The sequence below is a fragment of the Poecilia latipinna genome, unplaced genomic scaffold, assembly GCF_001443285.1.
Source record: "Poecilia latipinna isolate Pla-1442-1.1 unplaced genomic scaffold, P_latipinna-1.0 Scaffold864, whole genome shotgun sequence".
Lineage (NCBI taxonomy): Eukaryota > Metazoa > Chordata > Actinopteri > Cyprinodontiformes > Poeciliidae > Poecilia > Poecilia latipinna.
The window spans coordinates 216,321-229,561 of NW_015113480.1; the positions used below are offsets into that span (position 1 = coordinate 216,321).

Genomic DNA, 13,241 nt, shown 5'->3' on the forward strand with positions numbered 1-13,241 from the left:
ACAGACACGTTTTGAGCGCGAGGAGAAAGGTTTGAGTAAGGACAGTGAATATTTGAAAGAGATCAGAAGTTTTGCTCAAGCACTACAACTTTTGAGAAGAAAGAGATTAAGTCCTGCTTTCAAACTAATAATGAAGCACAAGTATTAAAAGTTTTGAGAACAAAAAACATGAAATCCTGCTGTCAGATCGAAAATGTGTGCTCTCGAATTTTGGTAGGAACATTCCCCAATAGCTGTAGTTACATTCTTGTGACAGGAAGGAGTGGTGCCTTCAGGAACGCCTACTCTCCCTGTGAGCCAATAGGATGGAGTCATGGAACATGCGTTTTTACGCAACAGCGCCATCGCGGATTTTGGACCCTAGTTCCAGTCTGTCCTTAGCGCCCATTCACACATAATGGCTGTTCGTGTGTTAGAAATAATCTTTTTCTTTTATTTTGCCTCCCACATTCCTATTACGTTATTTATTGACTTACAAGCCCTTCTACCTGAACATGTGTACCCCCAGCCGGTAAGTTCAGACCACAGCGTCTTGTTCATCTGTTTGCTCTGAGATGATTCACCCAGTTTTCCTCACCAGCTGAAGGATCTTCTGAAGTGGTATGCAGAGGATTTCAAAGACCCCATGGTGCTGGATCCTCCTGAGTGGTTCAAGTCGTTTATTTTCTGCGAGGCTTTTCTCCAAATGCCATTTTTCCCCATTGCAGCATATGCTTTTCTGAAAGGTGAGTAAACTTAAAAAAGAATGTGTGAAATCTGCAATACAACTGCTTAAGCAAACATGCAATACAACTGCTTAAGCAAACTCACAAAGTGAGGATATATCGTCTGATTTGCATCTCCTCATTAGGATTTGGAAATAATAAAAACCTAGTCAGTTCCAGGTTTGTAAAGTTAAGCTGTGGACACTGCATGACTTTTAAAGACCAGAAAGACCTCACTAACAGACTGCTATCATGGTTGAAAGGCCACACCATCAATATAAATTATTAGTTTTATTAGTAGTAGTATATATCAGTGGACCACATGTCTAATAACTGAACTTGCTGATCGACCACAGACCACAAGATTGATTGAACTGACTAAAGTCAGCTTAGTTTAGAAATACCTTTATTTCTAAACTTTTCTATCCCTTAGCAACATTCAGCAGCAAAGTGACAGGAAGCATACAGAGTAATGCAAAAATAGAATTAATAACAACAAACTGTTATTTTGCAGAGTTCTTCCACTGGGACCTCCAGGAGGTCACAGGGGGATGACAGGGTAAAAGATGATGCAAAGCAAAAATATGAAGCTTTATGGTGAACAACAATAATCATAAGCCCTGGTATTACATGTCATTACTTGTAAACAAAAACAGCAAAAACTTAGAAACAATGTGTGGAATGTTGACCACACAACCTAGGATTTAAGAGGGAGCATATCTGTTAGTCTTCAGGAAATTTGAAATGTTTCAAGGTCCGTTGGTAATTTTCCCAGAAGTAGATGTCCAAATAAGTTCACTGAAAGGTAAAGTTCTTAAAGAAACTGCAAAAATAAACCAATAAAATTGGACTTACAGAACCCCCTTATGTAAAAAAAAAAACCCTGACATAACAGAGAGCATCTTAAACTGTCAAGCAGAGTGGTGGAGGAGTTTGGGCTTGATTTTCTGCCACAGGACACAGTCACCCTGTAAGTCAAAGATTTCTAAAGTTAAATGTGAAATCTAGGCATCATGTGCTCATGAGCTGAAATACAACTACAGATAGGTGGGAATAAACAAGTGAGTGCAAGCTTGAACTAAAGAAGCTCTGGGTAGAAGAGAGGTTCCTCCACAATCCTGTGAAACCTTGATAAAAAGTATTTATTTGCTTCCGTTGTGTTTCCTTTTGATTCTCAGTAAAACATAATGTTTTGTTGATTTGATGTTTAAATTGTTTAGTTTTAACACCTGGTAAAGATCAGATTATGTTTAATGGCCTAATGATGTGGTGAGGGTGCACTTTCTTTTTACATAATCAGTGATGATGAAAGTATTTGCAGCCCTGAGAAAAAGAAGTCAGGATGTAAACTTGCAAATATGACTTTTGCACTGTGCATCATGTCCATGTTTTTATATCCTTAGTGGTTTAAATGTCAGTGAAATTCTGCAGCCAGATGCACCTTCTTCTGATCCTTCTCATCTTCCAGGTGGCTGTAAGTGGATCCGGACTCCTGCCATTGTGTACTCCACGCATGTTGCCACCACGCTGATTCCCATCCTAGCCCACATCCTTTTCCATCAGTTCCCTGTTAAACCCCACCCCGGTCCCCAGACTAACTGGGAGCGCTGGCTGCTGGTCTCCATATACGTGCCGTACCTGCTGGTCCCTGTGCTGCTGCTGCTCACAATGCTGCTCTCCTCCAAATACAACCCCACCTCCAAACCTGGCAGCACATCAGGCAAAGCTAAGAAGAAAAACTGAATTCAACACAAAACTTTGTAATTTACCTTTGGAATCGTCCCCCATCTGGGAATGCACTCTTTAAGATGCATTTATGTAAGAGCTCCTGTGAAACATGTTTTGAAGTATCATTGGAGAGGAATCTGCTTGATGAATGTTAAATTAGTTTGTTTTGCTTGTTGTGAGTTTTTAGCTCGACCATTTGACTAAGATTTTGGTCAATTGCCGTACTCTTTTGATTATCTCGATAATAAAAAGGATTATTGATCTTATTCAACTCAATTTTTTTTTCAGATTGTTATTCCTGTAAGGTTAGAATCAATAACCATAATTATACTGGTGTGATTTAAGTTAATTACAAATGATTCTGATAGTAGGAATGTTACACACATACAGTAGCTTAGGAATGATAAAGCATCTGGTGTTAACAGGTTGGTATATGGGCCTCCAAATGAAAATTTGCTTAGGGCCATAATGGCACTTCCGGTGTCAGCTGGCACAGCTACGGAAGCTGTGACAGCTGTCACAGGAGTTGTGGCATATGTCACAGAAAAGGCTATGGAATCACTCAATGTCCTTGATAAAATGTTGTGATAAGTACTTGTAGTTTTGTTTTTTTATTTGACTTTTTTTATCTGGTTACCGGTCGCTTCTTTTTACAGCCATTCTCTTTCATTGATACTCCTCAGTAGCTACAAGCTCCCTGCTCTGCTCATGGCTGTTCCACGTCAGTAATCATCTCCTGTTCTCCATTCTTTGGTCACCCTCCTCAATTTCTGTCAAATCCCTCTATGTTGGTCCTTTTTAAACATGACAAATGTTCAGTGTTTACAAGAGAGCTGTGAGAAATCTGCTAAAAAAATTACATCTATTCCAGAAATGGCAAACATAGACCATAAGACCATAACAGAATAAAACATGATTCCAATGTGTTAAATAGAAGGAGCCTTTGACTGGATAAAGGTGAGATTCACAAATGAACCGTTAGATCTGCTTAGTGGCATACATTTCAATCCAGCTGCAACTTGGGACCTTCTTGCTGCAAGGGAAACCAACTGTGCCACTGTGCAGCTTAACTGGTCTCTCTAAATTGTCCTCCGGTGTGTGTGCATGGTTGTTTTTTCCTGTCTTTGTGTTGCCCTGTGATGGACTGGCGACCTGTCCGGGGTGTACCCTGAAGATAGGCACGACCAGCCCTCATGCGACCTCGCAAGGCAAAGAGGACGGATGGACCGGTTCCATTTCCAGCCACTGGAGGGCGTCAATCTTGATATTCTTCTTTAGCGCTTCCTCATTGCTGTTGTTTAAAGAGACATTTCGGCTTTACGGCTTTATGTTGCATCACTGCAGAGACTGTCTCAGTTTAATCAGATTATCAATATTGCCCATGCTTCTTATTTTTGATCCAATTACTTTTATCTGATAATATATCTTCATACAAATTACTTGGTAGTCCTGCAATATAGCTATGTACTGTTTCACCACAGAAGAGCCAAAACATGTAGGTTTTCCACATAAACAGCAAAAAACACGTTATAGCATAAAGATAGAGACTGCACTTCTGATTTATCTTTTTGCCGACCTTAAGTTTATTCGTGTAACGGATTAGCTCTTGTGGCGGAAGGACATGCCGTTAGTTTGTGCGGCGGCAACAGCAGCTTATAAACGCTGAATATTGTTTAACTCAGTGGCACGTAGTAGTAATGTGGTCGTACTTGTGATATACCGGAGCGTTACAGTTTATATCAGTTTAGTGTGTTGTAATTGACATTAAAACATGTAATTGCAGGTGTCATTCGCTCCTAGTGGTTAATTTAAAGTAGTCGACGAAGATAAATAGTGACGTTCGAAGTTTCCCCACGGATGAAACGGGCGCTAGGCTGGGAAAACGGCAGTGTTTATCAGCATCGGAGAGACGTCTTCTGGATCTGTACGACTTGTGGAAGATGACCAGTAATTTGATCTGCCTTGTGTGGATGAACAGGAGCTCGGTGCTAACATTTTTAAGATTTTTAGGTTAACTGTTGAACGCAAACCTGCTCGCTAATGTTAGTTAGCTTAATGATCCCTTTTAATTTGCCTGTATTTTAGCAAAGCGGTGACCCACTGAGCTCATGTTATTGTTAGCATGTTTGCGCAGAGCTGCCATGGTATGCAGCCATGACGCTAGGTGTAGCCGCAGGGTTATGTCACGGTCAGGCTAACGCAGTGTTCTGCAGTTGATCCAGGCTTCGCAGAGTCATGTCTCCCCGGCTTCCCATCATGTAGACAATCCACCGGGACAAGTCAGGTGACCGGGCACAGAGCTAGTTAGTGAGCAGTCGTTCAATCGGGTCACAGACAAGCAGACAACTGGCACTGACACAGTTAAGCTAAGGATTGATGCTACCCATCAACGCCGTTTGATCGGTAGTGATACTACAAACGTTCCAGGCTTCTCGCGGGGCACTTGAATGCATCATCTCCGGCCTCCAGCTCCTTTTTTTTTTTTACCTTATGGGAACATCAGAGGAACCTGACATGAAATAACTGAAACTAAAACAACATCAGCTCGGAGCGGATCTGTCCCCCTCTGAAGAGGACAGCAGGGTTTTGAGGCATCTGAGTTGATCTACTTTCCCCCTTCACAATGGAGACTGTGGGAGATTTTGAGTACAGCAGGAAGGACTTGGTAGGACATGGAGCGTTCGCAGTGGTGTTCAAGGGAAGACACAGAAAGGTAATAGAAATGGCTCGTTTCAAATTGTGCGACTCTAAATATCCCTGCATAGAAAGGACAAGCACCAGTCCAATGATAAAATGTGGGTCAGTGAGTGGAGAACGGAGCTCTGCAGCAGTATGTAGGCTGCCGCCTCCTCAGGTTGTTGATTTATTGAACATTTTAACTAAAAATCGGAACCTACAGGCCCTTAGAAAGGATAGCAGCCACTCTTGTTGGTCCTCAATGTATTTTATTCACATTGTACATCTTGTAAACAGTTAATTATGTTACCTGGTTCATTCATGAAACGGATGAGTCAGGCAACTGTCAATGACTTGCTGACGTCCTGAGGTAGGAGTGGCTGTCTATTTAAGAATACAAGCCTTCCTTATAGAACAGCTGCATAGTGTTCATTCATGCTGCAGATCAGAAACCTATTAGATTATAAAATAATGCTCAGAAAATTGAATTATGTCCTTAAATCTGACCATGCTGTGAGGAAATCTGGGCTCATGGGTTTGTTTGTTCCGAGAAGAACAAACAAACCCATGAAGAGCAAATGGAAGCACACTGTTCACTCCAGCTCTTGTAAAACGCACTTTAGTTCACTAAATAGAAATCTATAAAGTAGCTCTGCAGAGCCACTTAACAAAGCAAGACTAATGGCTGCATGGATGCAAGCTTACGTTTGTCCAACTGTGCAGCTAACATGTTAAACAGGAGGAATGGCATCAATGTAATAACTAGATAAGTTGCAGTTTTCTGGCTGATCAGCAATTACAGATTACCAATCTTTAAGAATTCTGACGTTCTGATTTAGGCCAATACCATTTTTGTGTGTATTCATTTTTATGCTGCTAAATATTGCAAGAAAGTTGCTGAGTTGGCAACAGTGGGGTGATTATTGTTAACTGTGAATGTGCAGCTCTCTCACAGCAGAGCAAAAGAACACAGACCTTTGCTGAGGTAGATGAGATCAGTTACGAACAGCATCACATGTAAGAATCGGCCAATCATTGATCTTCCAAAATTAAGGAAATTCGGCGATAAATTTGCCTGGCCGATAAATTGGTTCACACCTAGTAATAATATCTGAATGTATTTCAACCACAGTCTATAGAGCATTAATGTTTTCACCTTCCCTATTATTTATTTATTCCCAAAAGAGAAGCAAACCTAAAAAGGGATTGCAGCTCAAGAGCAAGACACAAAACTAGCTCAACTCAAGATTTCAGATCTGGAAACTGAAATCCAAATAGAATGGTTACTTCTGTGCACAGTGGCACAGTTTTTGGCATGATTGCTTTGCAGAATGAAGGCCTTGGGTTTGAATTCCTAGATGAGTCTTTCTGCATTGTTTGCATGTTCACCCTATTCATACAAAGGTTCTGTTTGGTTCATCTGGTTTCTTCCCATTGTCCAAAATATGTACAATGAAGAAAATAAGTATTTGAAAACCCTTTGTCTTTGCAAGTTCTCCAACTTAGAAATCATGGAGGGGTCTGAAATTTTCATCTTAGGTGCATGTCCTAAGAAAGATCTAAAAAACAAAAAACATCCGGAAATCACAATGTATGATGTTTTTAATAATTGATTTGTGTTTTACTGCTTCAAATGAGTATTTGAACACCTCCCAATCAGCAAAAATTCTGGCCCTCAAAGACCTGTTAGTTTGCCTCTAAAAAGTCCACCTCCACTTATTATTCTAAATTAGAAGCACCTGTTTGAGGTCCTTAGCAGCATAAAGACTCCTGTTCACCCCACGCAATCAGTCCAAAGACACCAGAGACAAAATTGTAGACCACCACAAGGCCGGTAAGGGCTTATGGGCCAATTGCCAAGCAGGTTGGTGAAAAAAGATCAACTGTTGGAACAATTATTAGAAAATAGAAGAAGCTAAACATGACTGTCAATCATGTTGAACCTGCCATGCCATGCATGATTTTAAACCATGACATCTTGGTGTATTATCCACAGTAACCTTGGAAACAGTGATGCCAGATCTCTTCAGGTCATTGACCAGCTCCTCCTGTGTAGTTCTGGGCTGATTTCTCACCTCAGAGCTTTGAATATGGTGTCGTGGCTGGATCTTCCAACACGACAATGACCCGAAAGCACACAGCCAGGATAATCAAGGAGTGGCTCCGTAAGAAGCATGGAATGGCCCAGGAAGTCTTCAGAGCTAAGCCCTATAGAAAAATTTTGAAGGGAGCTCAAATCTGTCTGTCAGAGACAGCCCTTAATTGCAAAGAGGCTACTGTTCTGAATATTAAATTGATTTTCACAGTTCAAATACTTATTTGCAGCAGTAACACACAAATAAATTATTTAAAAAAATCATACATTGTGATTTCTGGATGTTCTTTAGATTATGTCTCTCATGGTGGACATGCACCTAAGATAAACATTTAGACCCTCCATGATTTCTAAGTGGGAGAACTTGCAAAGCTGCAGGGTGTTCAAATACTTTTCTTCACTGCATATATGTTAATTGGCCTCCTTACATTCAGGTGTGAATGTTTGCATGTTTTGATAAATGTTGAATTGGTAATTGCTCTTTGACAAAGTAAAAGACAGGGTAAGCTGAGCAACAAGGAGTTTCTGTTTATTAAAAAAAAAAAAATTAGTTCATGCAAAAAAGCTCCAAAATGTAAATGAATGTGCATTTCAGTTCTTGGAAAAATGTGATAAAACTTGGTGTTATTATGAAATGATTGTATGCTCCATATTTTTCCCTGATTAAGAGGATAAAATGGAGTAGTGTTTATTCTTAAATGTATTATTATCACAATAGCACCATAATATATAGTTATGCATTTTAAGTCCATTTGGTCCCCACCCCTCTGATGGGATGTTAGGTTCCTCTCACCCAAATGGTTAAAAAAAAAAAAAAAAAAACACCCAAAAATAAACATCCTGCAGATGTTTATTTTTGCAGGTTGGTTGTCCTGTTGGTTGTCGCTGTTCTCTGCTGTGTCTCCCAGCTGCTTATTGATGCCCATCCCACTGTTGCTCATACTACAATCAGCTGTGATTAATAAATGAGATTGTTATTATGGAAATTGAGAGCTGGCTTCTGTTTTTAAAGGATAACTCTGCAGGTCATAATAACTTTGTGTGTTCTGTTTAACTCATGGATGGAAAGTATATTGAGTGGTCCATCATGTTGAAACATGATGGACCACTCAATCAACCCCCTCCAACTCTCTGGCCCACCTCGTATTGATGTATTGGTGGCCCAGTCACACCTGGGTGGACATGATACAGCTCACCTGACTCACTCACTCACTCACTCACTCACTCACTCACCCATCCAGGGTCCTTTGCCTTCCTCTAGGCTGACAGAATCAGACCATCTCTTAGTAATTCTTAATTTAGATTTTTTTTAAAAGAGATTTTCTTTTTGTTTGTGTTCCACCTCTATATACTGATGCTGAGTTCACAATCCTGTGGGCCTGGAGGTTACATAGGTGGTTGTGGTCTTTGAACTCATGTGAGCTCGAGGAATCTTTATTTTTAAAGTTGGTCTCAGACATTGGATCTTATTTTGGGGGTTAGGTTAGCTCTGTTCCAGAATAGGTAGGCTTACACTGGTTCTGTTGTTACCTCACCATTCAGTGTGTCACATTACAGCCATACCAACAAGGCTCTGTGAACCATGGGATGCGGCTTCTCTTCCCCTTGTACACATCATATATGTGATGAACTGGTTTAAAACATTGTATGTCCAAATGGACAAAAATAGACCACACTTTAAGTTCACTAATGATGTTTTTAAGAACTCCTAAAATCAGACAAAAACAGCAGCCAGGAAGTAGAGCAATAACAGGCATTCTTATAATGGTGATTGGTCATTGATCAGAAGGCAAGATGACTGAAACTGAAGACAGAAATATGTTATTTGGGGATGGATGAAGAGTGTCAGATGTTATAGACACATCATGATGATAACTTACTCTAACCTATATTCTTCTCTGTCCTGTAAAGAAAACAGAGTGGGAAGTCGCCATTAAGAGCATCAATAAGAAGAACCTCTCAAAGTCCCAGATCCTGCTTGGCAAGGAGATCAAAATCCTGAAGGTGAGCAGAATGATTCAATGCTTCTCACTCCCAGAAAGAATGATCTGAAACCTGAGTGTGTCATCTCAGGCTTGGAGGAGCTATTCATTGCACTAACTTATATTATCCATAGCATATTAATGCTGCCATTAATATATCATGATGATCTGTTCTTTTTACTCAGGAACTGCAACATGAAAACATTGTGGCTCTTTATGATGTTCAAGTAAGTGAAAAAAGCAGTGTGGACTTGGAGGCTATGTCTGAATGTTGTGTCCATTTTAAATTGACCGGTATAATCAATCAATCAATCAATCAATAAATCAATCAATCAATCAATCAATCAATCAATCAATCAATCACATTTTATTTGTATAGCACATTTCAGCAGCAAGGCATTTCAAAGTGCTTTACATAATTAAAATAAAAACAGCATGTGAGAAAGAGTTAAAAAAAAAAACATCATTAAAACGCAAACAGTGAGAAAGAGAAATAAAAAGCTGTCTCCAACCCTTTTGACTTTAGTCAAACGCCGTTTGACAAGGACTTTAACCTCTCTGACTTTAGTCAAAACGTCGTTAAGTTAAGTAATGATCTTAGATTTCCTGTTTCATAGTTGTCATTTTGTCTTATTTAGAGATGCAACAATCAGAGTCTGACTGATTTCCATGTGACCTAGTCATTCTAGGTGACTCAGACTCTACAAACTACAGTATAAGAAAACATCAGATCACATTGATTGTATTGGGAGTAGAGACAAGGTTACACAGTGTTTTTGAGGGAAGAGTTTCTCTAAGAAATCTTTTGACTATTTTAATTTGAGTCCAATGTGTCCAGATAAACACAGCCCACATACTTCATGTATTCTAGTAATTCATGCCATACTTGTTGTTTCTACAAGATCAAAAGCATCTCTCTCTGAATCTGCTCTATAATCTGATAGATTAACTTTGGCTTTTATTTCTTAACTGCACTCATGGCACACCACAATTTTTTAAAGAATAGTCCCTTTTAAAGAAATTTTAATGCATTATGTTCTTAAATTCAGCTCATAGCTGGACTGAAAATGGTGGAGTTTGCATGGAGTCCTGGTTAACCTACCAGAGGGGGGACAAACAAGAAGTCAGTTGCCAAACATCACAAGAAAATGATCCCTTGTAATAATTCTTGTCTTTCAGAATGTTCTGAAATTTGAAGTGGTTTTTGGCCTGCTGTAAAATATTTCTGTTCAAACAGAATCAGTTTTTCCTACATGTTTGTGCTCCTCTGGCAAATACTTTCAAAGCCTTTGAGCATTTGTGTTGTCCCTGTGTTTACATTGCCACTGCTGCTGGCATTCTGCTTATAAGCCCATCTATCTATATTTACATCAGCTCTGCTGATGTCATAGCTTCATCCAGAGCCAGATTGCAATGTGCCCATTTAAAACCCAGCTTCTGTTAGTAAGTAGGCTTTGAAAGGTAATGCTTGTAATTTTGATTTGAAGTGCTTGATAGAATGAAATGAGAACTCTATTCCATCTGGTGCATAAAGTATTAAACTATTCATAAATCGTGCACATTTCCGAGCTACCAGCTGTATTCCTGGTTGAAAAGGCCTCATCAGGATCACATGGTGTTCTCATGGTATGCTCACAGCACTCGACTTGTGACAGATACTGGAACAGATCAGATGTTATTATTCTTTTAAACATTAGGATTGTTTTAGGCCACTCTACTTTTTTGTTTTTACACCTTGTCTAGAGGTGCTATTCTTCTCGGTTTGGCAACCAGAGCTTAACAAGCCAGTCTGTTTAAACTGTACCGTAACATGCAGTCACACTATGGTAAAGGTATTTTTGTCCTACTTGTAGTCATAAACATGAAGTCATGTAGTGGATTTCTCTGCTGAGGTTGGGGTATACAGGTCAAATGTCAATTTGGCTTCATAAAACTGTTTTGGAATTTTGGAATATTATTTAACCATTTGACCTGAGCTCAGTTTCTTAATCCAGGTATCATTTTTTTCTGTTAAAAACTTAAAATGATACCTTAATCTATGTAAGCAAAATGTTTCTTCAAACAAGAAGATAAATGATGCAAAGTAAATATCAAAATCACTAGTGGACCTTGGTTCTAACATTGTGACTCAGTCATGTGATGCAGAGATGTTTTGGTTTGATCTAAGAGTGTTTTGGCTCACTCTGGGCTTGCTTAGTTATGCAGCAACAGAAGCAGCTACTGTAAAAATATATTGAAAGTGAGATGTGGGGTTGCTGGTATGTAGGATTACAGATTGCAAGAAAACACGTAAATCAGGATTTGCAAAATAGTTGCTAAGAATTTTAACTCAAACATCATATATTTCACACCTCTACTGTAGTGTTTAACAGGAAGCTTGATAAAAGTTAAAATTATTTTAGGTCTGATTGTTTGTGCTTGTAATCTAGAGTTTATATTCCATCCATGAACTACTTGGCTGTGTTGGGGTTTGGTATGATAGCTTTGGCTTCAGCACTAGGACAGGATTAACACAGTGGTTTACTTCCTATCAAGCAGTCATAGCATGCTTAAACATCTCACCTGCCTCACACAGATTAACACACATAAATGCGCCACTGTAAAAAAGACTGAAGAGAGCTTGCTATGCTGAATGAGGGAGGACATTTTATCTGAATAGACTTGAATCTGAATTTCTCAGATGCAGCTTGATCTAAAAATTGTTAAACATGAAAGAATTTTAATGGTTAACAATGTCTTTATAAATCAATAGTCTGACTGACTATTTGCTGTTTATATTATATTTATTAGGAGCCAAACAATTTTTTTCTTTTTATTCAAACTGAGGATAAAAGTAGTATTTCACATCAAGTGTGGGTGCATGGATTGCAGTTTTCTGGCCAGTTACCAATATTAAAAGCCTGCCTGCCAATTCTGATTTTGGCTGATCCTGAGTTTTTTTTTTGTTTGTTGTTTTTTTTCCCCTTGTCTGAAATGTTGATAAATATAGCAAGAAAGTCACTGAGTTTGCAACAGTGGGGTGACTATTAACAGCTGCTGTGCAGCCGCCACCTTATGGGCAGGTCTGTCAGACTCTCTCATGGCAGAGAAAAAGAGGATGGTGATTGATTCTTAGACCCTTGCTGAGGTTAAGATCAGTGGATAAGATCAGCTTCACATGCAAGTATTGACTGATCGCAGACCTGTTATGTAATAGAGTATGTAATAGATTTCTGTTTCTTTTGAGGTTTTTCACCTAAATGACAACAGTGACCATCCATGCATATTTAAAGATGGAACAACTAAAATTAAGGCTCTTCATTGTTATTTCTATGAAATCCAAGCTCATAGAAATAACATGGGTTTGTTTGTTGTTAGCGGTAGCGTCGTTATCATAGACTAATTACTTAAAATAGCACTACTCACTTGGCAGAAACAAGTCGACAGCCATTTAATGCTTCTTTTGATCCTAAATGCTTGACCCAACTTGAAACTAAATGATTGTATTCTCCAGGCATTTGAAAGCTTTCTTCTGGCTCGTGGCATAATATGAGGTCTGCAGCTCCAGTTAGTTACGTCAATCGCCTTGATGCTGGGTAAAATCTCAAGATTATAAGAGAAGTCCTTTTTTTGCCGAGATAATACAGATCATATCCTAAAGATACGCATATTTTTTCGAGATACCTTGGCTGTTCCAGCCCATTTATGACATTAGCTTACTCGTTGTGACCAATTTTGCTTTGTTTTGAACCGGAGAAATCCCCTTCCGGACCTCCATCTGAATTTAGCGTGTCATCCGGGTCACGTGACTGAAACCCAGCAATAGCCATGTGATCAGTATCGGTAGAAAATGCGTCTGATAGAATGTTGATCTGAACTCTGATCCAGAACTGCACAGTATTCTGGGGGATGTAAGCAGAGGAAAGGCTTTAGTTGCTCAAACTCTCATGGCCAACTAAGCTAGGTGGGTGCCATCAACAACTCGCTCACTTTTTGGTTGCCTAACAACAACTTCGGTAACTTGTATGGCAGCAGTTTCAGGTTTTGCCACTTTGCCTCATAACTGCTTAAAAATAA

At 39.3% G+C, this 13,241-nt stretch overlaps 2 protein-coding genes across 2 annotated transcripts; both read left to right on the forward strand.

Annotated features, from left to right (window-relative positions):
• Nucleotides 1-176: 176 nt before the first annotated feature.
• On the forward strand, nt 177-2,704 carry tmem97 (transmembrane protein 97). Its single transcript, XM_015048171.1, has 3 exons — nt 177-511; nt 581-725; nt 2,173-2,704. Exons 1-3 carry the CDS (start codon nt 398-400, stop codon nt 2,445-2,447), a joined length of 534 nt encoding a protein of 177 aa, XP_014903657.1. The 5' UTR covers nt 177-397; the 3' UTR covers nt 2,448-2,704.
• Nucleotides 2,705-4,087: 1,383 nt separating this feature from the next.
• LOC106957009 (serine/threonine-protein kinase ULK2-like) lies at nt 4,088-9,523 on the forward strand. Its single transcript, XM_015048172.1, has 3 exons — nt 4,088-5,145; nt 9,115-9,207; nt 9,371-9,523. Exons 1-3 carry the CDS (start codon nt 5,056-5,058, stop codon nt 9,506-9,508), a joined length of 321 nt encoding a protein of 106 aa, XP_014903658.1. The 5' UTR covers nt 4,088-5,055; the 3' UTR covers nt 9,509-9,523.
• The last annotated feature ends 3,718 nt before the right edge of the window (nt 9,524-13,241 follow it).